This window comes from Synchiropus splendidus, chromosome 2 (assembly GCF_027744825.2).
Source record: "Synchiropus splendidus isolate RoL2022-P1 chromosome 2, RoL_Sspl_1.0, whole genome shotgun sequence".
NCBI lineage: Eukaryota > Metazoa > Chordata > Actinopteri > Syngnathiformes > Callionymidae > Synchiropus > Synchiropus splendidus.
Window position 1 is genome coordinate 25,526,778 of NC_071335.1, and position 26,764 is coordinate 25,553,541.

Genomic DNA, 26,764 nt, shown 5'->3' on the forward strand with positions numbered 1-26,764 from the left:
TCTCGGCCTCCAGTTTTCACAGGATCAGTCAACACCCTGGAGCGCAGGAAGTTCTCCACCTAATGAGGAGCTCTATAGGTTGACAGGTTACATAACATAATACACAACAAAAATGGCTGACAAGTCTGTCAAATGTTTTGTTAGATGTGTCCCATGTACCCGTTGTCCTCCTTGTTCTTCCACTTTAAAGCTCCCATTACAGCCTCAGGGGTTTACTCTGCAGCCTGTTGTGATGTGTCGCTTCGACATATGGATTTAAAAAGCAGTAGTTGACGACAGGGACACGTGTTTGCTGAAGCCCAGGTGCTTTTAGATTCATCTTCAGTTTGTCCCACAGGTGCACATTTAACAGCATCTGCCTTAATCCTCCGTGAGGATCTTAACCACAGTCTTGGCCCTGTGTCTCATCTGCGGGCGAGTCGCCCTCCATTCTTAAAGGTATAGCAGGTGCTCAAGCCTGTGATTATCACACGTGCTTATAGAAAATGTTGGTTGTTTTGATATTACATGAAACAATATTGTAAATTATTGCTCATTTAGGTGAATTATACTCCTTTTCAGGATAAAAATAGTATGCATACCTTAAAAAAAAAGTTACTCCCTCAAGTTAGGCAAATGAAATGTATAAAATATTAAACCCCAAAAATGGTAAATTCCATATATTTATACATTTTACTTTTGTAAACATTCCAGTACGTCTCATAACCATGGTATATAACTATAGCAGACAGGTTTGTGTTCATCTTGCCCCCATGTGGTCAGAGTGGAACCCTAAAATAATGGGAATATTTCTGACTCTGTATGTTGAAATATTTTATCATCACTGCTATGAATCATTTCCAAAACTTTTGTTTATTGTTTTCATTGCATTTTAATTGCTAACATAACTTGATCACTATTTTAAAATGTATATTGTGTACTCTTTTCTTGTGTCGTGTCTTTTCCCACCACTTTTCATTTCTGATTTTTTTTTTTACATCCTTGAATATAATATTAATAAATATATTATATAATATTAAATAGAGAAACCGAATAATGTTTAAATATCCATTCAATCTATTCATTTTTAAAACAGCCAATTTGCCTATAATTCGCTGCTCCTTTATATATCGTGTATTTTCAAGCATACATCGATGTATGCGGAATAATTTCAGTAAACTGTGACAGTTGGAACGTATTTTTACATCTACAAACTAAAAACCTTTCTGTTTATCGTTGTTTGCTCGCGGTCAAAGCAACGCCGACCGAAGGTACGTGAACGCACCTGCGCTTGCCCTTGAACGCACCGGGGGCTCGCGAGCCGCCTGGCGCGCGCGCGCCGGGCTCCCGCGTGAGCGCGCCTCTTCCACCTGGACCAATCACGAACGAGCTCGCGCTGCTGCGCTGCTGCCGGGATGAGACGGCGCTGCGACACTCGCCACACACTCACCTGCGCACGCGACGGCGCCTCAGATTTTCTCCTCTGAAAAGTATCTCTGACTCACGGATCTAAAACGCGGCCGGACTCCGAGCTGGTAAGTGGCCGTGTTTGAGGTGCTGTGGAGGGATGTGGCGTGTAGGTGACCCCGCTGAGACTCCGCTCTGGAGTCGCTGGTCTCTGAGCTGTAGTTTATCTTCCCAAAACACTGTTGAATCCGACATTATTGCGTGTTTCGAGGCCCTGCGTCAGTTGCTACCTGCACATTTGTGAACACCATAGAAACGCCAGTGGTGACGTCAAGTTTGGAGGGGAAAAAAATCATCAATCGTTTATTTTAAATGAAATGTTTTGGCTTTTTATTTTATATTTTTCTGCCTTAAATCTCATTTACTCACAGGGGACAATGGTGATGACTCACTCTATTACTTGCAGTTCGACCAAAAGTGAACTTGACTGAAAAAAGAACAGTACATATATGAATAATGACTTTGTTGTCCAAGTTAAATAAACTCTTGTTTTCAAAGTGATGCAACAAACATAGCTGTTTTCACTTTCAGTTGTGTGTCTTTTCAACTGGTTTTCATCTTCCTTGGCTTTTGTACACAACGCTGCGTGCAAAGATGAATTGGAGGGCGACTCATTCAAGTGTCGGGAACAATGCCCCGTGGAAGCGGGGAGAAAAGGACCCGTTCCCGGGGTCGGGTCAAGGGGGAGGGTGGCGTGGCCCCGGTTGCTGTGGCGGCGGAGACAAACATGGAGAACTCAATCCTCTGACGTCACGGGGAGACGGAAGATATTGGGGGTCTTGATTTATTTGTGTGGGAGCAGTGAGGTCCTGAATGCTCTCTGCCAGTTTGGGTCAACGTCAGGGCTTTTTACGACCCCAAAGATCAGCTCGGCTCTTATGCAAGGGCTCTCAATGGAGATTTATCTGGGAGTTTTATTTGTTTTGGTCGTGTTTAAGTGGCGTGCATAACACCTGATGTAGGATCAGCCAGCAGACTGTTGGTGAAACACTGGGAGGAGGAACACGTGCGGTTGGTCCACCAGAGAGATGCACTTGCTCATGTGTTTTCCACGATAAAGAGCTCCACCTCAATTTTCATCTTTCTATCAGTGCCTCATTCAAGTGACACAACACTGGTGAAGTTGTGTTTTGATACTGCGATGTACGGAGTGCATTTCCCTTTCATTTTGATCCTCTGAGATTATGTCGTTCATCCCGGTCAATGTATGTCGAGGATTAAAATCCTCCAGGAATCATGGGAGTTCAGTGACCAGTGGCTGTAAAAATCCAGGAATATTATTGGAAACAGCTCATTTTTAACCTTAGATTTAGCCTCTTTGCTCAGTTTCAATCTTTGAAAGGTGCCAAAATATTACATCTACTTTATATCGATTCAAAAGATACAAAGCAAAGACAAGTTTTCTTTGTAAAAAAAGTGAACCTGGGAATAAAAGAAGCTACAACTCTGACTTAACGAGACCCACAAACTGTAGATTCATCCCAAAACTAAAACTGCAGAACCTTAGAATGTGTATCAGAAATACATGAAATCATATTTATTATAAGTTGCAAAACAGACCCGCAGATGAAAAGTCTATTTTAAAAAATGAAAAAAAGAGAAATAAATGCTAAATAAATAACCCACATTTCTGTTTATTTTCAAAGTGATTGGCATCTCTCTGCTTCAGTCTGTAAAGGTTGCTAGCTTCAGCTAATGGCTAACTACAAAACAATATTTCATCAAGCGCAGTAAACGCAGCTAGCACAGATTACAGTCGCGCACTAGATACAGCTAATAACAAAACAAGCAACTTTCATTTTATCAAGCGCAGTAAACGCAGCTAGCGCGTTTTACTGTCGAGCACTAGATACAGCTAATAACAAAACAACCAACTTTCATTTCATCAAGCGCAGTAAACGCAGCTAGCATGGGTTACAGTCGCACACTAGATACAGCTAATAACAAAACAACCAACTTTCATTTCATCAAGCGCAGTAAACGCAGCTAGCGCGTTCTACTGTCGAGCACTAGATACAGCTAATAACAAAACAACCAACTTTCATTTCATCAAGCACAGTAAACGCAGCTAGCATGGGTTACAGTCGCACACTAGATACAGCTAATAACAAAACAACCAACTTTCATTCCATCAAGCGCAGTAAACGCAGCTAGCATGAGTTACAGTCGCGCACTAGATACAGCTAATAACAACCAACAAAGGCGGTATTGAATCCCAGTACAGAGTATGTAAGAACCTTAAACTGTCAGTTCTGTGTTTGGAGCAACAGAGAGCCATGGAAAGGTTGGTTGTGTTTGGCCCTATTTTTGACCCAAATGTCTTCGTATAGATTACATAATGTACAGTAAGTCTGAGCAGCGCGGCTCATGTGTCACGCATCAGTCATGTGATCTGTGTGTCTTCACTGTTTGTCATGTATTTTTTTCTGGCGATTATGAGTGGCTTCCCTTCGGCAAGTCTGCCATGTAAATATGTTTATCTTCTTTGTTTATATATGACAGTTTCCATGGCAGCAGTAGCCAATAAGCTAGTTTTTATCGTGACGATAGTCTGAAGGAGAACTTACGGCTATAGAGCGTTTGCTCGGCTCTGAAAGGCTCTGCCGAGACACATGTCGGCGTAAATAAAGTCACGCAAGTTTCAGAAGCCAAGACTCGCAGGGAGATTTGTGGCCTGGGGGCGAGTCTTGGCAGCAAGCTCAAATTGCTGAAGCAACAATCGGGGGTCCCACGCCAGAGGTGGTGGGGACACGGCGGGTTTGCCGCGGGACGGTCACTGATCACCTGCGAACAAAGGAACAAACAGCAGGAGAGTCAAAGGGAGATTTTGATCCGCTGCCCTGCAGACGGTGCAGCCCGCCCCGTCTCATTCGTGACTCCACCTGACCAGGTTCTGTTACGCCCAGTTGCAGAGGAGCCTTTCTGAAGCAGAGTCAGCGTGTGTTTTATGATCCCATCGATCGTAACAGTGTGATGTGTGTTTTGGAAATCTGATGGCTAGAATGGAGTGTTTATGTCCTTAGTTTGAGCAAGACTTTTTTAATGCTAGGGTCAATTCTGGCTCGGGGGCCATTTGTGGCCCTCGGTCCATGTTTACATGGCCTTTGTTATAAAATGTGCTGTCGCTCTGAAGCACAGACTGAAGTTGATGCTCATATTTTTCTGGTAGCAAAATGTCCATCAGTTACTCTGTTGACTGACTTGGAAATCTGCCAAGCAAACTTTTTGAACCACATTTTGAGTCATAATGGTGAAGATACTCAGTGACTATCAAAATAGCCGTCAGTTGCAGGTGTTTTGTGCAATGTCTTTTTCACTTAAGCTTTAAAAATACTTACAGACCTATTGAATGACGTGTATTATGACTTCTGAATAATAGACTATGTTATTGGATCAGCTTTGTGTCACTCCTCCTGATGGTGACAGAGTGTGTTGCTCAGATCCACTTGAGATGACAGACGTGTTTGAACTTGAGCTTCGTCTCATGGAGCCGACGTACTCATGAGATGGAAAACTAGGATTCCCAGCCTTAAAATAGTCTTTTGTAGGAGTGAATGTAGAGTGTCTGCTGCAGGTGCGCTGTTCCTCTATGTGTGTGGCCGCTGCATGTGGGAGGGGTTGCCGAGTGAGTGACGTCTCTCCAGAAGTGAAGAGGTGCCCGGTGCGTGTCCAGCTCGTTCGTTCGAAATCCAAAGCAAAAAAATCTAGAAATTTTTGTTTGAATTCCGAGACGTTCGAAAACCGAGGCACCACTGTACCTTCATTGTTGAGTCCCTGAAACCTCGAGCCTCAAAGCCTGTTATGCAACAGCTGCCAACAATATAAAAATCCCCCCCAGTCTGTCCGCAAATTTTAATCCTTTAATGAGCGAATGGAGGAGAATGACAGCGCTACACGCAGATCCGCTGGCTCATGAGATCATTGCGGCTGGGTTGCAACTAATGTGGCGAGTTTTGTCAATGAAACGGCCCCGACTGTCACTTCCTGCTGACGGCTCATCCCTCCCTCTGGAGTCAGAGGAGGTGATGAGGGATGTAAAACAACCCGTGGACAGATTGAGCTGGAGCGCGGCCACTTTTTCTGTGGCTGGATGTAACTGACATGCTCAAGGCTGTGCTTGGGTCGAGGCAGGACGTTATCAAGAGCAGCCTTCGAGGGTTTTCAGTATGGCCGTGTGTGGAGCTGTGGCTCTGAAAACACAGTTTGGCCTCACTCAAAAGTCAAAGTTTTTGTAGTTTTCTAGGGCCAAAGTGAACAGAGCAGACGACTAGTTTGTTCCAATGAAAGAATTTCAGTTCTTGATTTATTTTGAATAAATAACCACTGTCTCTTTGGCAGTTAGAAATAAATATGAGTCTTTTTGACTCATAGGCTTCTGTATTCTGTATTCCATTTGTTCTTGGTCTTTGTTTCGGTCTCAGTAGGCTCTGGTCCTGCCACGGTCTTGACTATAACATTACTCACTTGGGCAAAAAAGCACCACAGATGTTTGATTTTCTGCTCATGTTACTCTTCGATGCAGTAAGTGTGTTTTTCATTATGTTTATTATCATTATCTGAAGTGCATGGTGGTTTATCTAAATCCATAATAACGTTCCAATGAATAATAAACATAATAAATCATTTCTTAACAATGAGGACAGGCTGAGATGGAGGAGGTTGAGCCGCTGTGGCAAGAAGCCGAAAGGAATTATTTCTTAACAAAGAGTGGGATTCATAATAACATCCGAGGGGGAAAGTTATGGTGTGGTTTTTGTGTCATAATCCCAAGTGAGCGTGCTCAATGAGCATCATTTTACGTCTGCATGTTCCCAAATTCTCCATGCGTTAAGCCAAAAAATATATATAAAAAATATACATCTATATAATTAGTATTGTTATTAGTAATTTATTACAACATTATTACAATTAATCAATTGCAACAAATTTTATTTAATGTAATTTAACTGAACAGTGTGCTCAGTGCCGGAGTTCCTGGTCCACTGATCCCACTGATGCACAAGACACGTGGCAGCTAGGATGAGAACAACAACAACAAACATGGAGGAATCCCTGAACAAAAGCAAAGAAAAGCATCTGTTTGCTTTTGTTCAGGGAGGTTTTTCACTACACAATGGCCAGGGTTTGCACTACTCTGAATGGACTTGAAATTCTTATCACATTGAAATTCTTATACAAATATTTTCAAGACATTAAAAGAGCTTTAGTTTAAATAAGGTGATATAAAAACTTGAATATAGCCACCATCGTGGTTTATTGTGCTGTTGTCAAACTGATGCAAAATAAACAATATTTTGTTGTTTAAATGTATGTATGGTTCCATCATTTGATTCAGTCATATTCCTAATTCATTCAAATTGAAAAATGTGGCTTCTTGTGGCAAATATTCTTCGACCATTAAACTGTGATTCATTGTGATTAATTCATCGCAAATTCTCCAAATAACTAGATTATTTCTTTAATCAAACAGGTCGCATTACTGTTATATTTCTCATTGAATATTTCCGTACTGAACCGTACTGACTCTAAATATCTGGCTAAATGGACAACACTTTGTAATGGGCTTCCTTCATGAACAAGTTAGTCTGGCTTTTCTGGGGGTCACTGAGAAAGAACATGAAGCTCTCAATCTGCCCAACTATGCGACAAATCCAAGATTTCCTGATTAGAAGGCTCCGTGGTCCGAATTGGAGCGTTGCACAAGCAGAGGTATGAGCTGCTCTGAGGTCTGAGACACTGAGGTGTATTGACTGCCTCGGTGGGTACTAATACTGTGATGTCTGGAGTGAAATATCATTATGAAAAGCTGCTTCTCACTGGAGATGCCAAGTGGGACAGGAATGTGTGTCTTGCAAATTTCTAGTTCCTATATTTGTGAAGTGCAAACATTGGCGTAGTGTTGCTGTAGAACAACAAACAACACAAGTATCATCTGAATTTACCGCATCCGAGTGCAAACACAACGCAGACGGAGAACACCAACATATCCATCAGTCATGGATGTGAATAAAGCAAATTGATTCTGAAGGTATTTTGGAAGGCAGTGGAATGTGGGGAATGTCGGAGGAGCAGAGGACAAGGTGTTTAGAGTGGTGAAAAACAAACAGGTCTGACAGCGACGTCCCACTGCGTGTGAGCCAGCGGTGCACTCTGCTAACAAGTGTTCCTATGGTGATCGGTACGGAGCAGGAAGTCTCAAATCCCTTGTCAAGGTGCCTCTTAGCCCCGGCAGTGACTCTGTGGGAGCTCGCTGACCCTCAGGAAACTGAAGTCGAAGTTATTAACTGGGGATTATTGGGCTGCAGACCATCACCTTCACCTTGGGAAGGAGAGACGATTTTATTTGTTTTGAGTTTGGGGGCCCACTGGGTTCCTGTTGACAGGTAACCTTTTTGTTGCATCACAAGCTTTGCACCTGTTGCTTTGGGGAACAGAAGTATATACAGACCTGAATATTTTGAAATATACAATATATATACTGTAAAAGATAAAAGATTAATGTAGATCTTGCAATGTTTGAGGTTGCATTACTCATTGTGGCACAGTGTAGTAGATATTTGAAGGTTCCTGTTTGGTTTTTCAGGTTTTTTAGTTTGTTCTGGGTCTGACACGTGGCACCTTTTCAGTCAACTGGAAAGCTCTAGACAGAGTGGATTTCAGGGGGCATCCTGCCTAATACCTGGGGCACCTTCAGTCAAACTATCTTCTGACCGTTGTGAGGTTACCGTCTGATCGGTAGACTTCAGAGCATTGGCTTTTGGCGCAAGAAGGGAACATGTAAAGAGCCATCTCCAAGTTCGAAACAGGAAACAAGTGGGTGTTTTCCAAACATAGTGGAATCACTAGCCCCAGCCTCCCTGGTGAGGTCCATCAGGCTTTTAGCTAGGAGGGCGTCTGGGCGTCTGCAAAACGTGAAAAAATGGACATCCAATTCTTGAGCGTGTCTTGGCGGCCAAACTACAGTCGAGAATCTAGCGGCCATTTTTTCATGTTTTGCAGATGCCCTCCTAGCTAAAAACCTGAAGTCCACGCAAGGGTGATGCAGCGGAGGCTCCTTATACCTCCGGTTCAAGAAGGGCTGCATGGTTTTGCGCTTCAAGCCTAGCAAGATCTTTCTTTGCTCATCCGGTTTACATATGTTTTGGGGCCTTGGAGACGGTTGGAAAATTGGACGGCTTGTCATCTGAGCCAACACGGATACTGTGGGGTCAAATAGTTTGGCCCGGACCTCAGTTGAGTTCCCGACTTCCTGGGTGAAAAACCATCCTGTTGCTCCGTGGACACCTGCTATGAAAGGCTAATTGACAGTGGGCGCGGTGATCTTTGTCAGGGATGAAGATGAATAGGGGTGGGAACACCTCAGGGTCACAGGTGGAGCGTGACACCCAGACTCGCGGTCTTTCAGTGACAGCAGGTGGATGTGGGGAATCTGGAAGCTGTGGTCTCTCCTCAGGGCTGCTGTGGGTCGAGTTACTGACGGTTGGTTCTGCTCTGCTGTAAATCATGACAGGAGCATGTTGTCGGCCACAACCGAGGGGTTCTGTTGACAGGGGGGTTTGTGTTAGCAACCAGGGAACTGAGGCCTATTCAGACTACCGCAAATAGATATTTTTTGTCAGATTCTGTTTAGACTACTCTAAATATTGTTGCGAGAAACCTGTCAGTTATTATTAGGTTTAATAAGTGTGCGACATCAGGAAAAGTTCTGACATCCAACAAGGACAAATGCAGCCGATTTGGGAAGTAAAGAGTACAGTAAGAAATCCTAGCTAAAAGCCTGGTGTTAATGGACCTCGGTGGAACACAGCTAAACAAAGTCCATAAAGGTTGCAAATGATCCCAACACCTGTGTACATTGTTACCTCTCTTGCAGCAAATAAACAACTGTCAGATCATTCACGCAGTGTGAATATAATGTTGACGTTTTGACAATTCATAGGTCCAATTCTGAGGAAATCCGCGATTGTTTGTCAGCAGTTTAGGCAGTAAATAGTGGAGGGAGGCGGGAGGGACTGACAGGTGTCTGACACATGTTGCTGACATGTCGACTGCTGCCGTGGTAACCATGTGCCATGAATCCCTTTGTATCCGTGTTGCACAAACGCAGCAGATTTCGTCTGTGATCATCTCAGGTAGAAATAGATCGACGTGTGAAGTGGAGATCGTGATGTTGAGCTTGTTTCAAGTTCGAGTCTCCCTCTAAATGTTTGCCTGGTCAGTTTTAGTATTGCCTCATTTACTCGCTTCCATGTTTCTCAGGTTGACTCAGCGTGAGGTCAGACGGACCGACTCCCTCGTGAATTAGACATGAGTGTTGCTCCAGAAGGCACTGGCCGCCGAGGGCGACACAAGGACATCTGTGACGTCAGGTGATCAATTAGTAAAGATCCCTGCAGATCGGGTGGTTCAGAGCGCCTCAGAGGAGCAGATAGAACAGTAAGAGTTGCATCACCTGACATTGGGTCAAGACTGAATGCATTTACATACATAAGGGTTGGTGTTAAAGACGTCCTCTGGGTTGAGTCTTATTTCCCCCTGAAGCAAATTCTTTCGATCAAAGCGGCAACACTCATGTGTCTTCACATTGTCAAAACTCTTGTTGGTCTCTTTGTCTCAGCCGAGGATCAGATCACTGTGGTAAGTGAGCGAAAGACTCGCTTGAAACTGGACCATGTCGCTCCTACACTGCTGCCCTCATAACTGTAAACTAGACCCCGAGGTTTAACTCATATAGAGACTCGGAGTGAGAGGAGTTTTGTTAGGGATGATGCATCTAATAAATATTGTGACTTTCATGTCAAAAATCAAAGCAGTTTAACCCTTGTGTTACTTCCCTGCTTGAAGAAAGAAGTCACTTTCAGCGCCACATGAACATCAGGATAATAAGTGCTCACATGAGCTGGAGACATTTAGATAGCGCCTTGTTTGTTAGCCCATTTTAATCACTTGTAAAACAGTAAAATATAAATATCCAGGTCACATTTGTGAAACTAAACTCCTCTCTCCGTAACGTATGACTCCTCCTTGTTTTTTTCTGCTTCAGCAGTCCTAGTTTTTGTTGTTGACAGTGTCCTTTGTGCTCCCATACATTGTCCCTAAACTTATCATACACTGTGCTGTCTGAAAATCCTCTGAGGTCTGTTTCTCCCACATTCCCCTGTGTCATTACCCCTGTCGCCTGTTTTTCTACTCATGTCAAATAATTGAAATATTCTGATTTTCAATGTCAAAAATGCAATTTGAAATTGTTTTTCCACCACATATACGTGTCTTCTCAAACATAACTGTCAGTAATATTTTCGCTCTCCTTCCTCACTTTGGTCGCACAGCTGTGTATTCACAAAGACTGGCTGCTGTTTCGTCTTGTGTTGTTGCTGTCGTTGCTTCACAACAGTCTCATCCCTGTGGCAACAGACACTCTCATTCAAAGCCATGAGAGACCACAGGTTGTTTTTCTTCAGGACCATTCATTGCTAATTGGTTCAGTTCAAGTTAATTGCTTTAATGCTGTGGCTGATTTATTTATTGTCCTTTAATCTGATGCAATATGAACGAGACGCAGCTGAGCCAGGGATTACGTTTGACAGTTCAAAGGCAAATGAAAGTTCCCTTTGTTGTGGAGCCATGGGATTAAGATCTGCACTCCTCCACCCAAGGTTTCCTTCTGTGCTGTGTCGTGTTGTGTTTAATGCAAAGAGTCCACTAAACGTATTTGGGAGGTGAAGTCAACCCCTTGTTGCTTTAATGGGATTACACAACTCTTTCTCCTGCGGTATAAATGGTTAGATTAGGTAACAGAAACTAGGCTTTGACCATCATGTCTCTGGGTGTTTCACACTCCGTGGCCCCACTTCAAAGGCAGGTAGCAGGTCCCCTTTGATCCGTCGCGCCCCGTAATTTCCCCGCTTTCTGATTGGCCGCGACAGCATGCCTGAGTGCCCCGGTGTAATCCCGTCCTCTTGTTGTTGTTGCTTCTGCAGGGCTCCTCCGCGGTGGCGGCCACAGCCCACTTCCCCTGAAAGGTCACCTTCACAGGCTGCATTCAGCTCCTCCACAGTCATGGAGTCGGACACAGTACTGCTGGAACAGTAGATGGGAAATGTATGTTCCCATGTTGATGTCACCGGAAGAGTTCTGCGTGGATATTTGAGTCAGCTTTTGCGCTGACAGGTCGTCCATGTGATGCTGGTGATGAGTTGTGCGTCCCACGTCAATGAGCCAGAGAGCTGCAGCAGCAGCGACGGGAGTAGCTGCACCACGTCCTCCATCACTACCTCAGACACGTCCTCCATGTCTGGACACGCACACCAGCATCGTGCCCCTCCTCCGCCTCCGCTGCCACCGCCACCACCGGGGGCTCCTCCACCCCCACCTGCCTCTGCCAACTTCGGCAACCACAGGAAGAAGCGCCGCGTCCGCAGCTTCTTCTGGAAGCCAATCCCGGAGGAGAAGGTTCGGGAGAAGCCCAACATCTGGACAGCGGTGCAACAGCAGCAGTTCCAGATAGACGTGCAGTCTGTGGAGGAACTGTTCGGGCAGCAGGAGGACGCCGGGACTGGAGTGCGCAGAAGCGTGGTGTTAGCCGGAGAGTCGGCCCGTGTGTCCAGGTCCAGGTCCTTTAAGGAGAGCAGCAAAGATGAGGTGCGTTGTTGTCATGTGGCTGACCCGTCACCGTCACTGGTTCAGTGAGGTGGAGGTCAATATTTGGGGGGTCATGGGCTCGTATGAACAGGACCGTGAATATCTATCGTCAGAAAAAGTCCCCAAAGTTGCCACTTGTTGATATGATCAAGAAGAAAAATCCAGCGATTCATTTGCTCAGAAAAGTATAAAAATAACTTGTGTGTTAACAAAAATTATATAGTTTTTAATTTAACAATTTGTATTTAATTGTGAGATATATTTGAAGATTTTGACGACTAACATATAAATGCATCGTATACAATCAGACGTTATTTTTAGACAAAAGTTAAAGTTCAAAAAGTTATTTTGGCAGGGCAGTTTTTAGTTGAGGTTCATTTGGCAACATTTCATCCAAAACCGTAAAATTGATTTGGTTCTATCGACAGGTGAGGCCTTTTTCGAGTCAGGTTTCTAACTCTCGCCCGTGTTCAGAGTCTCAGTAATTCAAGAGTAAATACGTTTCTTCATGACCCAAACTGGTGTCTGGTGGCTCTTTACAGGTTTGAATTATAGCTTAATTATAGCTTGTTAAAAATTCAAATGCTAAAAGTGTGAGGTGCCACGTGCAGCCTGGTGGAATTTCAGTGCTCGTGCAGCGACCGCGAGGACGTGGCGACGCGGTCTCCGGTGGCCAGGTGTCACTGGCTGAGTGCTGGGGTTTGTTGACATGCTGTTTGATATAGTCCTCACTGTGTAAATGTGAGCCTCCGTCCCTTTCGCTCAGATCAGCATCCTGGACTCCAAGAGGGGCATGAATGTGGGGATCTTCCTCAAGCAGTTCAAAAAGTAAGTCAACCCTCAGTGTTCATGTATTTCCCACACGGACAGAAGCCACACACTCTCGCGTCACGCATCAACTTTTTATTTGATTTATTTTAGAATGAGGAACATTTATTCACCTGGATGCCACTCTTTCGCCACATCTTCTGAAGGAGATCTTTCATCTTTCAGATGTTTCATCCAGAACTCTCTTTCTGCTTCAGTACTCCATCGTAACACTCACACCAGCCCAAGCGAGTTTGACATGTATATTATGTAGTCGTTGGTCCACTAGTGTTTTAGGTGTTTGCATCACGGTGCATTTGCATGGCTGCCCACACTATTTCACTGACATTTGACTCTCCAGAGAACCACAGTGAATCCTGCCTGCCTGTTTATGCACTGTACTGTCATGAGCCTGTCGTGCTGAAACGTACCTCAACTCTCATCATACTAGTTGGGATTACTGCATGTAAGGCAGGCGAGCCCCACCAGTATCACTGAAGAAAAGCCACCGCGAAGAAGGGTTACGTTTACAAGTCTCTTCATTAAATCAAATCCATCAAACAGTTGCCAACCAGCTAAACTGACCCATTTTCAGTCCACGTCCTCAAAAAATAAGCATTTTGGAATCGTAAGTAAAAGCGTCACCGAACCGGGAGATCCAAAAAAAAGTAGAAAGTCCAAAAACTGAGGATGTCACCGAACCAGGAGAAGGACACAAAAACGAAAAAAACACGATGATCAGGGAAAAACAAAATAACTAACGGTCGTCAAAACGAACTCACGAGAGACAAATCTAAAATCAGAGGGAACACATGGCGATCAGACGCAAACAAAGAATAGAAACTACAATAACTCAGGTACCAGGGAAAAACCAAGAGATCTGAAAAACACAGAGCGGAAAAGCGGACAAGGAGAATGATACGCGGAAGATTGATTCAATCTGTCACCCATTGCTGGAGCCAAGGTGCTGAAGAAGGGGCGGATGATGATCTGTAGATCAGTTCCAGGGTTACAAACCCTGCGTCTCCAGGGAAAGACTCGGGAGACGCCTTGGACAGGTCGCTAGTAACTTGCATCGCTAATTTAGCTCTGTTTTTGGACCATCGTAAACCCATGTACATTTCTGTGAGACGTTTGCTCTGTGTGTGGTTTGGACCACACAAGGGTTCGACGTCAAGTTGCAACAGTTAATCTGTGTTTTGTACAGAATGGTGTCAGAAGTAGGATGGTCCTGTGCAACCTTAAAGAGTGTGTGGCCCGTGCTGGATAGGATGGTAGAGGAGTGTGTGTTTTGGTGAGTGGTGGGCCTCTCAGAAGAGATGAGAAGTGTGAGGGGTCACTGGTCCCTCGTATGCGTCGATAGCCAGGAAAATCTTTGTTCAACTTACGGCAAGGTCTGGAACACCATAAGCCTCAGTTTGTTTGTCTGAGGCAGGAAGCTGGTTCCGTATTGAGCATGAGCATCTCAGTCATCTGCTGGAGACTCAAACTAGAGCTGCCATAGCCTTCCCAAAAGTGTCTGTATCCTCTTAGAGGATGCTTTGCTTTGGTTGTTTATTTAGGGAGTGTTTTCACAACCACCACCTGCGTCGTTTGTGCACCATTCAATTCGAAAATCTTCCTGACCTTTAGGCCCAACAGCTCCATTGTTGAAGACATTCGGCGAGGAGATGGGAAGCTTTACGGGGCGGAACTTCTGAAAGATCTGCTCAAGCTGCTCCCCGATACAGAGGAGGTTTGTATTCTGTCGAACAACGCTCATGATGTTTGATCCACCTCGGAGGAGTCTGTTCCACCTCCTGTGTTTTCTCTGGCAGATTAAAAAGCTGCGAGCTTTTAAAGGGGATCCAGACAAGCTGGCGCTCGTAGACTCCTTTATGTACCTTCTGATCCAGGTGCCACGGTGAGTGAGTTTCAATGTGCCGTCTCATAATGAAATTGACGTTTCTGCAACCATGAGAAGAAAACGGAAGGTTCGCCTTTTCAGGATTTGCATGTCAGCAGGATGTGCCTCCTTTTTTTTTTTTTCTAAAGTAGTCTTCAGGCTACTCATAACACAGCAGAGCAAATAAGTGGTTCATATTTTAATCCTGGCCAGTTAATGTATCATTTTCTAATTTGCTGGTCCATAGGTTCGAGGTCCGGATCGAGGCCATGGTTCTCCGGGAAGAATTCGCTCCGTCCTGCGTCGTGATGAGCCGTGAGATCGATGTCATCCGCGTCGCCACCAAAGGTAAAAATGACACATGGACGCTGTCACATGTGACCTAGAAATCCGATCCAAGAGCAGCACAGAATGTGTGTCACTCAAGAGCCCATGATGTCGAGGGGAAAGACGTCAGCGTTTTATGGTTTCATTTTCCATGCACTGGCTCCAGTACAGCATGACAGCATCAAAGCCAATAATAAAACAAATTGACTTTTTTTCCATTTTATAGATTATTCCATTTTTGGAATACAACTTATTTATTCTTATTTTAATACTACTTTGATATGGACATTGTTTTGAATTTTTATTTTTTTTTACTTTTTTATAATAGCATTTTTTATGTGTTCTTTTTTATTATCATTTTCCGCTGTATTTTTCAAATCATTTTGGAATGCATTGAATTAAAAATGTAAGAATGTAAGAAACATTAGCGGTAATGGTTGAATATGTGTGACAGGTTTCCAGGTGTGGTTGTATTTCTATAATATCCATCCATTCAGACGCACAAAACGGGGAATCGTTGTTTGGGGACTTTCAATACTTCAACAACTTTGCCCTCTATTTTTGCTGAGTCAGCTTCCAAGCTCTCCTTAAAAACCTCATCAAGTTTTCTCTGCACTGCAGTCGGTTGGAGGATGACACAGAGCAGTGTGGCTTATAAATGAAACGCAGCGTTTTGCAGCTCAGCAGAAAAGTGAGTGACGGCTTCAGTGTGAGAGTGTGTTGTCGTCCTTGTTCCCAGAGCTGATGAGCTGCGAGGAGCTTCACGGGATCCTCCATCTGGTGCTGCAAGCTGGCAACATCATGAACGCTGTGAGTTTTTAACAGCCTGCGGTTCTGAAAATGATGTTTCTCATTCATGGTTGTGTTGAAAGTCAAAGCAGTCAAGTGAGGTTTGTCACTCTTGCTTGTCAGGGAGGGTACGCTGGAAACGCTGTGGGCTTCAAACTGTCATCCCTCCTCTCACTGGCCGACACTAAGGCCAACAAACCAGGGATGAACCTTCTGCACTTCGTCGCCATGGTTGGTTTTCTATACGCTTTAGTGAGGCATGTTTTGGGCAGGTGAAGTGGCTGATTTGTGAATGTTATGACAGTGAAATCCTAAGTTTAGAAAGTCTGTTGCTGAAGTGAAATTGCTGAAAATAGACGTTAAAAGAGAAGCTTGCTGAGGTGTCATGGCCGTGACCCACCAGGAAGATCACCCACTGGAAATGCCTCGGTCTTCCCCAGGATGCACTTTTGTGATTCCAAAGTGACCTTGGTTGTTCAAAAACAGCATGCATTAATAGAAGAATTAGACTGAACTGGACACAGGACTGTTCTCACCGTGGAACTGACTGACTTGTGTTCATCATGCAGGAGGCCAAGAAAAAAGACGAGAAGTTGCTGAAGTTTCCTGAGAAACTGCTCGATGTCCAAAGTGCAGCCAGGTATACTTCATATTTACTTATTGCTATTACATGTCTGCCTTGAATTGAGGGCAGGACAATTGGGGTTACACTTTTGGATCTCACCAACCCTGACTCTTTGGTGGTTCCCCTGATGTAGAATCTCAGTGGAGAACATTGAGGCGGAGTTCTCCTCCCTGTACGTTCGGATCAAAACGCTGGAGGAGAAGGTCCAAGGTGATCCTGAACTGCTGCAGCAGCTGCAACCGTTTCTGCAGGCAAGTAACACGCTGACTCATCCCGACACAGTGAGACTGCCTTTTGCCTGTACCGCACCTTCACGTCCCTGTCTTCACTCAGATTTCAGCTGAGACCCTGCAGGACCTGAAGAGGCGGCGGCTGGACCTGCGGAAAGAAGGAAACACGCTTATCGATTTCTTCTGTGAGGACAAGGACACTTTCAAGTTGGACGAGTGCTTCCGCATCTTTCAGGACTTCTGCATCAAGTTCAGGAAAGCTGTGCAGGTCAGTGTCTAATACAGCCTACTGCTTTGCTTCTGACCAGATAGTTTTCTTTTCAACTGCTCAAGCATTGTATTAAAAAAAATATATATATGTCTCCCCAGGACAACATGGAGCGAGAGCTGAAGGAGGCAGCGAGGCAGCGCCGGCTCAGGGAGCTGGAGGAGAAGCGCTTCGCCTGGGCGGGTGCGGATCAGAACAGTGGCTTTGGCCGAAGCAGCAGCGAGAACGACGTGGACATGCTCACCAAGGAGGGCCTGCTGGACTTCTTCCAGCAGAGATCTCAGAGTCCGGCCAGCCCTCTGAGCCGCTCCGCCAGCGCCCGTCGACATCGCCACACCATGAACTCCATCGCAGACCGTGAGCTTCAAGGATACCTGAAGTTTTTTGGCGAAAATCCCGGCGATTCTTCGAAGTTTAACAGTCTACCTCGATCTGGACGCGCGCAGCAGCGGAGATCCACCCCCTGGATCATGGCGCAGGACAACAACCGGGAGCTGGGGGGGGAAAGAACCGTGACCTCGCCACACGCTGAGACCGAGCCAATAAGTCCTTTGGCGCGCTTTTCCTCTTCTGGGCTGAACCCCGACGAAGACAGATACAACAACAACTACTCGTCCGTGTCGGAGGGCAGCGCCCTTCCTCACTGCTGCGTCTTTCAAAAGTCCAACCAAACCATCAGCAGACACATGAACGTGAACGTGGAGAAACACACTCTGGCTCCAGTGCCGCGAGCCTTTGACTTGGTCGGTCCCAACAACAACGCCAATCACCCGCACTTTTTAAAACAAGGGGATCTGATACTCACTGACCTGGAGACGGATGTGCCGCCAAGTCCCAGGGTCTTGGAGGGCAGTCCAGGGGGCCAGGTTTTGGAGAAACCCTCAGATCCTCAGGTGGCTTGGAAGGTCCAAACAGAAACACTGTCACAGACTGAGAACCTCCCAGAGCGAGAGGAAGACAGCACCTTCTCATCCACTTCCTGTGACACGCCCCTGCCCTTCGACAGCTCCAACAAGAAGCCCACCTTTTATATCATCGACTGCACAGAGACGGACTGCTCCGTCACGCTGGACTACTCTGAAGTGGAGAGTTCCTCTCTGACACATGAAGGTTTGCCCCTCAGCTCCGGAGGCAAGGGTCAGGAGCAGGATCCAAGCTCCCCGTCGTCTCATCTGGAGTCTCCGAGTGAGCCTTCTGTGTCGATCTCCGTGCCCAGATCTTTGGACGTGGCCACGATGACCCCCTCAGAGGAGTGGGACACAGAGAGCTGTGACACTGCGGAGGGGAAACAAAGCGGGGAGGGGGACACACATGGTAACAAGAGGTCCAGCTCCAAACACACAGCCAGCAGAGAGGGGGCGAGCGTGAGAACCTTGAGAAGCAGTGAGAGACAGGCCATGCGGAGGGTTGTGCCCATCACCAAAGTCGCTCAGTCTGCCGGTCGAAAGAAAACAGAGAAACCTGCCGCGTACGACGCCGCTTCCTTACGCCGACCTCTCCGGGACCAGAGCATTCCAGCAAGGGGACGGAGCGAGAAGAGGCCCCCGCGCCACTCCAGCCTCCCTCCAGATGAGTCGAAAGCCCATCGGGGGGTGGTGGGAACCATCTCCAGGTTTGCACGGGATTTGACCCCGAGGAAGAGTTCAGGCCCCAAGCCAAGTGCCAAGCCTCTGAGAAACCTCCCAAAGCCTCCACCTGAGGAGAAGATGTGCCGCTCCACCATGAGGGCCTTGGCTCAGGCTCAGTCCCAAACCCAGTGTGGGACCGCCACAGAGAACAGCAGCTCAGTCAGCGCAAAGAACACAGACGTCCCCAGCTTCGCCCGGAACACGGTGGCATCGTCGTCAAGGACCAAGAAGGACCTGGGTCCCACCTCCGTGCCCTCGACTCCCTCCCGCAGCCCCTCGCTCTTGGGTCGACAGTCGTCCGTGAAACAGAGCCGGTTATCCTCCACCGATCACATGAGCGAGGAGCGCTCCCACGGGTCAAGCCTGCGACGAGTGCACAGCGTGAAGGCAGCGAGTCGCAGCGGCCATCGCAGCGAGACTCCGCCTCCGCCGCCGTCACAAGACGATACCCATAAAACTGGCAGCAGCTCAGAGAAGACTGCGAACAAACGAGACTCTACTCCTTGTAACAGAAGTTCAAAGCCCACGTGGAGATAAAACATTCGACTCAAACTGGACCTCTGAGGAGAATATTCTGGAATATTCCGGTGGCATCAGTTTACAACGGTTTGTTTTGTCTTTTTATGTCGCGTGTCTCACTTTACTTACCTTTAACACACTCCCATGACGTGACACCATCAATGGACCTGCGATCTTGGTGTTCAAGCTAAACCGAGAGATTCAAGTTCGAGTCGTGGACTCATCAGTCGATGACTGACTCAAGGCTCGGGGTCCAAATCCGGCCCCCAACTCATCGCATTCAAATAGTAACTTATTGTCACCAATACTGTACACTGAATGTCCGCAGCGTTGAAGCTGGCGACAGCCCGATGAAGCTTCGCGATACAGTGTCCTTGTTTTCTGTAGGTGGCACTCTCAGTTTAAACATGATGTGAAGGTTCACTGAAATAGTTGTTTGAAGCCAAAGATTAAGGAGCAGAGAGCGCCATCTAGTGGGTTCCATCTGTTTCATGAGCTGTTTTCTAATAGGAAGGCAGTTTGATGATGTGTCTGAAATGTTGCTTCAAGGAAGGAAAGCTACCGAGCTAAGTTTAGCTTCCAATGATTAACCTGGCGACTGACTCGACCTTCAGTTGGGTCTGGTCTTCAGTTATTAGTTTGAGCTTCACACTTGTCCCCGGTGACGTCACCCGATCTAGGATTTCCCAGTTGGAAAGTGGGAGAATCCTCACCACGCCGACTGGGCAATCCAAGATGGCTACCCTGAACGTAAAAACAGGAAGTAGATTCAATGAAATAAGAAACAAACACATTCTGTTTCCTCCTTATCGGCAGGTTTTCGTGACGCTTATATCAAGCGGTTGGTCACATCCAGTTCTTTTACGATCTTCCCATATTGGTAACCAGAACGCACTGGTTTCTGCTGTGTCGTCATTCCCACCTCCCGCTTCCCAGGCCACCGGAACACGGAGTAAAGTGTTGAGTCGAGAGACGTCAGCCTGACAAGGGCAGATCTGCCTGCTTGATTGTAAATATCTCAAGTGACGTCCGTAGCAATGTCCTCCTCTGTTATGCTGCTAACTAGCTTTGACAATGTACTGTTTTCAGGACGTGTAGCTCTCATTTCCAAACATATCATGCTGCTACCTTGGCGTCGTACCTCACACACTGCAGTGGCCTTTCACCAGCAGCCGTAGAGTAGCTCTGTGTGTTCAAACCGTCCGGGGCGGCAGAAGCTGCAGCGCCATGTCAAGCCTTGTGTGTTGTAGTTGTGTTAGGACTCGTCCATGTGATCATGGAGATGACCTGCATGTCTGTTTGCTAGCCTCAACGCCACGTGGTTCTATTGTGACATCATCGCAGCTCCACCGATTTGTGCCTGTGCACCGATAAATTTAAAAAAATCACGAGTTTTGTTACTTCAAGACGATTGAGGACAAATAAATAAATCATCCAACCTGCAAAAGAAAGTCACACTCAACGCCTGGTTTCATTTTTTTACGATGCTCCGAATGAGTCACACACAGCACGTGCTCATTTAGCATTAGCACATGCTGCTAACGTAGCTTTGCTAAATACCATGATGATGTCACGCACCGTGACACTGGATGACGCCTTGTTTCACTTTTTTGTTGACTGTTGCGACCAATTGCGTTTCAGTTGCAGTGAGTGTTATGATTATTTATGGTTCTGGAACAGTGTGATGGGAAATAAGGACTTTCGCAAATGAGTTTTTTGGCCTAAAAAAAGCACCAGGCAGCAAAGGTTTTCTACAAAATGTGTTTTATTTGCAAATACCAATATGCGTGTCAAGTGCACACATGCACAAATTAATAAATAAAAAGTACATGCTAAACAAAAAACGTGATGATAAAATCCCATCTTTTTATTGTAATGTTCCCTGAGTAGTTTCCTGAATGACGGTGTGCGCTTGTACCACAGGATGGAGATGTGGAGGGTCAGAAATAGTCTGGAGAGCGATGGATCTGGCGGTCAGCCATGTTTGTTTACATCTGCGCCGTATAGTGTCTATAGTTCCGCTTTTCTGTTCCGTCGATCACGCATTTAAGTCATGGGAATTTTGACATTTATGAATGAGTTTAGAATGGTCTGAGTAAAGGGATGGGCGGAAGGAGCGCCTCGCAGAATTCGGTTGGAATTGTGTCGATAGTTGTGGTGGCACATCGCCGCTTTTCCCGGAGGGACTAAGTGTGTGACCAAGAGAAGACGAAGTCTGACAGGACCTGAGCGCATATGTGTCTGTCGAGCTTTGTGTTCAGACAATAATGATCATCAGATCAGAATAGAATTTAGTGCCATGGTCAGCGGGGGTTCCACCAACTAGGAAAGTGCTTCAACATAAAGTGCTGTTAATAAAATAAAATAAGAAAGGCTGATCACAAATGTAACAGTGTGAAGCCCGACGTGTATGAAATGTTTCCCACAAACCACCTGTCCAAGCTCTTGCTTCCTGAGAGAATCACTCCTCTATGTGCCAGAGGTCGAATGGAAGGTTTTATTTGTTTACTGTGTCATGCAAATGGAGCTGGTGCTGGTGGCGGGACAAAAGGTGCAGTGCCTTGGCTTGTGTGTGTGTGTGTGTGTGTGGTCCGCCCGGTGCAAGCCTCGCAGCTGGATGTGGGAAGGGAACCTTCCACAGAAGGCTTCACCTGCATCCCGGACAGGTCCCACTAGTGAACCACGGTAACTTCATCATATTTGGTTTGAGAAGGTTGAGCTAAGAAGCTGCGGGTGGTGGGCGACTTGACTAGACCGCAGTCTCAGGGGTGGCTCTTCAATCTCCCGCCCTCTGTTTCCCACCAGGTCCTCCTGCTGGTGAGAGGTTTACGGCCCAGAGCTGGACAATAGTTGACCTTTTATCAGTCTGTCAGCTGCTGAGCTGCGCCACAGTTTACACACAGCCCGCCCCACCTCTTGCAGTAGGGCGGTTACCATGGCAACACAGGACAACCACCCACCTGGCCTTTTTCTTTTTATAAATACTCCCCATCAGAACGTCTCTTGGCGCTCAAATTCCCTCCCAAATAAATTGCCCTGACAGTCGCTATCTAGAGGAAAACGATTGAACAAATAGTTCCTGTTGAAGTACTTTATTTTCATGTCATGGTCCGAAGCGCGACGAGTTAATGTTAGTATATCTGGTCTTGACGTCTTGTTCTGAAGGGGTTAAACGGAAGTGATTTTCTGGAGCGCGGTGAGAGCAGTGCAACTGCATCGTGTCAGATTGAGTCCTGCGTGACAGAGTTCACCACTCTTTTATTCTGTTTTACCGTATTTAAGTTTGGATAATTCAAGTAAATGAGGAGAGGTCACTGCGGAAGTGATAAATACAAGGAGACGTTTATTTTCTGAAGTCCCTCAACCAAATATATTATGCCGTATTTAACCATTGTTAACGCATTTGAATGCGTGTTTCAAACACGTGGGTAAATAATGTTCAATGCTATTTGAAGTAAAACCATGTTTTGTCATGTCATTATAGACATGGCCACAAGAGTGCAGCAGAGTTCACGCTTTGGGTCCCAGTCGAACGTTATTCCGATACTACAGGGGCAAAAAATAATAATAATAATGTTAATCTCATGACCGAACTTTATTCATTTTTTTATTTACAGTTTTCTATTTTTTTTCTTTTAAAAAATTTATTTATTTCATATCCCATCAGCACCAAAGTGAAAGATTTTCTCTCTTTTACATATATGTGTGTGTATATATTTATATATATATACATACATATATATGTATAGAGAGAGAGAAGGAGACTATATATGTATATATGTGTGTGTGTGTGTATATATATATATAGAGGGAGACAGAGATCATATATATATAGTCTCTCTCTCTCTCTCTCTTTCTCTCTCTCTCTCTCTCTCTCTATATATATATATATATATACACCCCTTCTAACTTCATTTCATATGTTAAAGTTGCTCATAATTCAGATATCAGTGACAATAAATCCAGACACCAGAACAGGCGGAGCGCTGGATTATAATCCAGTTTCAGAACATTGCTGACGAAAGTGTGCATCCACTTCCCCGGGATGGAAAGTGAAGTCTGATGGCCACGACATGTCCGGGCCGTCGTGACTGCAGTGGCTCGCCTGCAGGTCACAGCCATGTGTGAGGGATTACGCTCAATCTCAATCCCTCATTATCCCGCGGCTCAGGTGCACCAGAAGACAACCATCCTGACTTTCACTTCCCGCTCCATCTGGCCTGCCGACTCTCTGCGCTGAAGATGCTGAGGAGGACGGTTCTGCAGGAGGGACGTGGGATGGCAGCCCCCTGTGATTCAGTGAGTTTCAGGGTCGCTGAAAGTCACTGAAAATCCAGCGCACATGAGGGATTATCTCCCAGAGCTTTAGTGAAGACCACTCAGATTAACCCCACCACCACCACCAGCAGCAGCAGCAGCAGCAGCAGCGGACGTCATCCTGCCCGACCCTCTCTCTGCAGATGACGGTTCTGGACCCACCCGACTCCAACATGGGGTAAGGCGATGCGTTCACTGTCACCTCTGTATCCTGGGGTTCTGTTCACAAGTGAAGGAGATGACGTTTTCCCTTCCTCTGTTCATTCATCTGTTGGAAGAGCGTTGTGGTGCACCAACACCAGAACAGGGCTCCTTTCACTTTGGAGCTCTGATTTCTGATCGTTTGTTCTTGGGTTTTTTTCTCCATTGTGTTATGTTAAAAACCTGTTGGTCTGTTCGCAGTAAATGAAGAAATTCTAATTAAATTTTGTTGATCATGTGACAAGGAATTGATGGTGACATTTTGGTGGTGTTATATCTAAAGATATAATATGACTCAATACTGTGCTGCATTCATGACCATTTGTTATAAAAAAAACTCACTTCAACACAGTACACAGTGGCCTCTGTTTTCGTAGTGTAGCAGACTGTGCTGTCTGTGGATCTTAGGTGGCAGCAAACACTTCAGTGTCTGGGTCAGGACACATGCGCAGGTGGGTGGAGAATGAAGAAAGGAGTCCGTTCACTCTGCATATGGAATTTACGAGTGAATATTCCTGTGAGTGAGTTGTGGTTTCTGCAATACAGGCACAGGAACACAAGTTGTTGCGCGAAGACTCCAGTGTTTACGGTAGACTGCAAACTAAGGGAGCAGGGCTTGCACAGATATTTTAATTTTTTTGACAAGATCCTTCATAGTTGACAGGTATCTGAGTCCATATTCTTGTTCAGCAGGTCAAGTACTATAAGTACTATAAGTTTCATGCATTTATACTGCAGAAAAATGGATTTACTGTAAAGTAAGTGCAGTGGATCACTGTCATCACATGTGTTATGGTGCATATTTTAATAAATAAAAAAAGACCCTTCATAGTTGACAAGAAACAGAGTCCATATTCTTGTTCAGCAGGTCAGGTACTATAGGTAAGCAAAGTTTCATGCATTTATACTGTAGAAACATGGATTTATTGTACAGTAAGTGCAGTGGATCACTGTCGTCACATGTGTTATGGTGCATATTTTAATTCATTAAAAAAAAGATCCTTCATAGTTGACAGGTATCTGTGTTCATATTTTTGTTCAGCAGGTCAAGTACTATAAGTAACTAAAGTTTCATACATTTTACTGGAGAAACATGGATTTATTGCACAGTAAGACCTAAGTTAAGTCACACTTCAGAATCACTCCGTCATCTCCAAAGATCAGCAAATTTGCGATGCATTTAAGGACTATGCCAGTGTGGGAATTTACAAGTGCAACAGTAGAAAACAGTCTTAAAGGGACAGTCCAACCTTTAGCAGTGCTATAAAGAATCACTACAAACTTCCCAAGTTGGCAACCGGACGCCGCCTGCAGCTCCAAGTCTCATTGGAGACCGACAGCCAATGAAGACGGAGCTTTTATTGTCAGCAACCGAGCACATGACCCAGATCTCCCTGCACACGTTTACAACACTGTGTTATCTTTCGAACATTATGACCCTGGAAACACAGGAAGTGGCGTCTGTACAGGTCGACTGTGTCGGTGACACCACTTTGCTGCCTTCGTGCGAGGCATGGCTCCGTGTAGGAGAAGCCCTGAGTCACTGTGAACCTCCTCCTGCTCAGGGCACACATTAAAAAGAGAGAAGATGGTAGTAAATAATTCAGTTCTGCAATCAAGACACTGGATTATTACAGTAGGACACGGTCGCCTGCTCATCTCTCACATCCCACTGGATCCATTCGTTCTTTGGCTCCAGCTGGATTTGCTTTTTTTCTTTGACCAAAATGGAAAAAAAAGGGGGCTGGAATTTCATTAACATGGTGACAGTGGATCAGTGGAGTGTACAGAATGCCAAGCAGCTGCCCTTTGTGTGACACACACACACACACACACACACACACACACACACACACACACACACACACACACACACGAGGCCTCTCTCCAATTCAGATATGCCCAACTACAATACCTCAAAAAAAAAACTTTTAAAGGAAAAGAAATGCAAATAACTTGCATCAGTCCTCTGTTTCATTCCTTTTCTAATCTGAAAAGACTCTTTCAGTAGTTGCTGAGCGATTTGGTGTTACCATGGTAACAAACAAAAAAAAGGGGGGGTCCACTGTGATGTTGGGTCGCCTCAAAAGTAGCGCTTAAAACCTGACATGAAATCGTGTAACAGTATTAAGAATTTTATTTCAATTTTCAATTTGAATCAAACATATTTATTTGCTTATTTCAAGGTCCCTATTAAGTCTTAAAAAAACTCAAAATCAAAACAAACTCTCTGTATTTTTTAATATTTTCTGAGCCGTTGAGAACGTCGCATGCTACACAGTTAACATCGGTTTGTCCCCACGTAGGGGGTAACAACAAAGTGGACTTCCGAGAATTCTAGAAAGACTCCACAGATGCTATTGAGCTAGCATCTGTCGCAGTTCCTCACCCACACACTTGCTTCTCACTTACAGTCACAAGAAGACAAATGAACGAACTTCAATTCGTGTTGTGACTAAGCAAAGGTGCCTGGAAAAAATACAATGACAAACACCAAAAGTGCTTCAGGGTCGCTAATAAACAGTTAAAAATGCTAATATAGCGACGCAGAATGGCTCAAAAGAACATCCAAGCAAACCATCTGCAGACAATGTCTGCAGGGCAACAGTAAAGTGAATTTACAGAGCTCACATGACGACAAATACATAAATGCTTTTTAAACTCTGCAGGCTACACAGTTAGCAGCCGCAGCGACAAGAAACGTGCCCTTTAAACGGAGTGAATTTACTATCTGGATCATCGCTAAATTAGCTTGAAGCAACAGCACAAACTATTTAAATTCAGTTTTCATCGTAGCATACCAATTTTCACAGTTTAATTTTACTGTCATAGTAACATACAATACATTTGATGCAATTCAAAGTCTGACTTTCAAAATGTTTGTGGAAAAACAACACAATTTGCTGAGTAGGTGCTAACAAAGCTAAAGCTAAAAGAACTGTACAACAACCCAAATTGCTAAGTAACTATGCTATGTAACTGAAATACGGAACTGAAATACGAATTCGTAACTGTTCGTCAACGTTGTCAGTCACTGTCTGCAAGTCTGTGCGCTTTTAACGCTTTTAATCAGTTTGTTTT

At 45.2% G+C, this 26,764-nt stretch overlaps 1 protein-coding gene across 4 annotated transcripts; it reads left to right on the top strand.

Annotated features, from left to right (window-relative positions):
- The first annotated feature begins 1,392 nt into the window (after nucleotides 1-1,392).
- On the top strand, nucleotides 1,393-20,923 carry fhdc1 (FH2 domain containing 1). Of its 4 annotated transcripts, none has more exons than XM_053857947.1 (13): nucleotides 1,393-1,514; nucleotides 11,427-11,547; nucleotides 11,617-12,087; nucleotides 12,854-12,915; nucleotides 14,527-14,629; nucleotides 14,712-14,797; nucleotides 15,027-15,127; nucleotides 15,846-15,916; nucleotides 16,019-16,126; nucleotides 16,465-16,535; nucleotides 16,654-16,771; nucleotides 16,854-17,018; nucleotides 17,120-20,923. In XM_053857947.1, the coding sequence occupies exons 2-13, from the start codon at nucleotides 11,539-11,541 to the stop codon at nucleotides 19,181-19,183; spliced, it is 3,429 nt and encodes a 1,142-aa protein (XP_053713922.1). In that variant the 5' UTR covers nucleotides 1,393-1,514; nucleotides 11,427-11,538; the 3' UTR covers nucleotides 19,184-20,923. The 4 variants fall into 4 exon arrangements, with proteins under 4 accessions (XP_053713922.1, XP_053713924.1, XP_053713923.1 ...); XM_053857948.1 differs by lacking the exon at nucleotides 1,393-1,514 and adding an exon at nucleotides 5,902-5,967; XM_053857949.1 differs by having other exon boundaries at nucleotides 11,427-12,087.
- The last annotated feature ends 5,841 nt before the right edge of the window (nucleotides 20,924-26,764 follow it).

Excerpts from the sequence above, each read along its gene's own strand:
- fhdc1 (XM_053857947.1), top strand. Across the intron at positions 12,088-12,853 it reads AGGAGAGCAGCAAAGATGAG|ATCAGCATCCTGGACTCCAA; the intron begins GTGCGTTGTTGT and ends CCTTTCGCTCAG. Across the intron at positions 17,019-17,119 it reads AGTTCAGGAAAGCTGTGCAG|GACAACATGGAGCGAGAGCT; the intron begins GTCAGTGTCTAA and ends ATGTCTCCCCAG.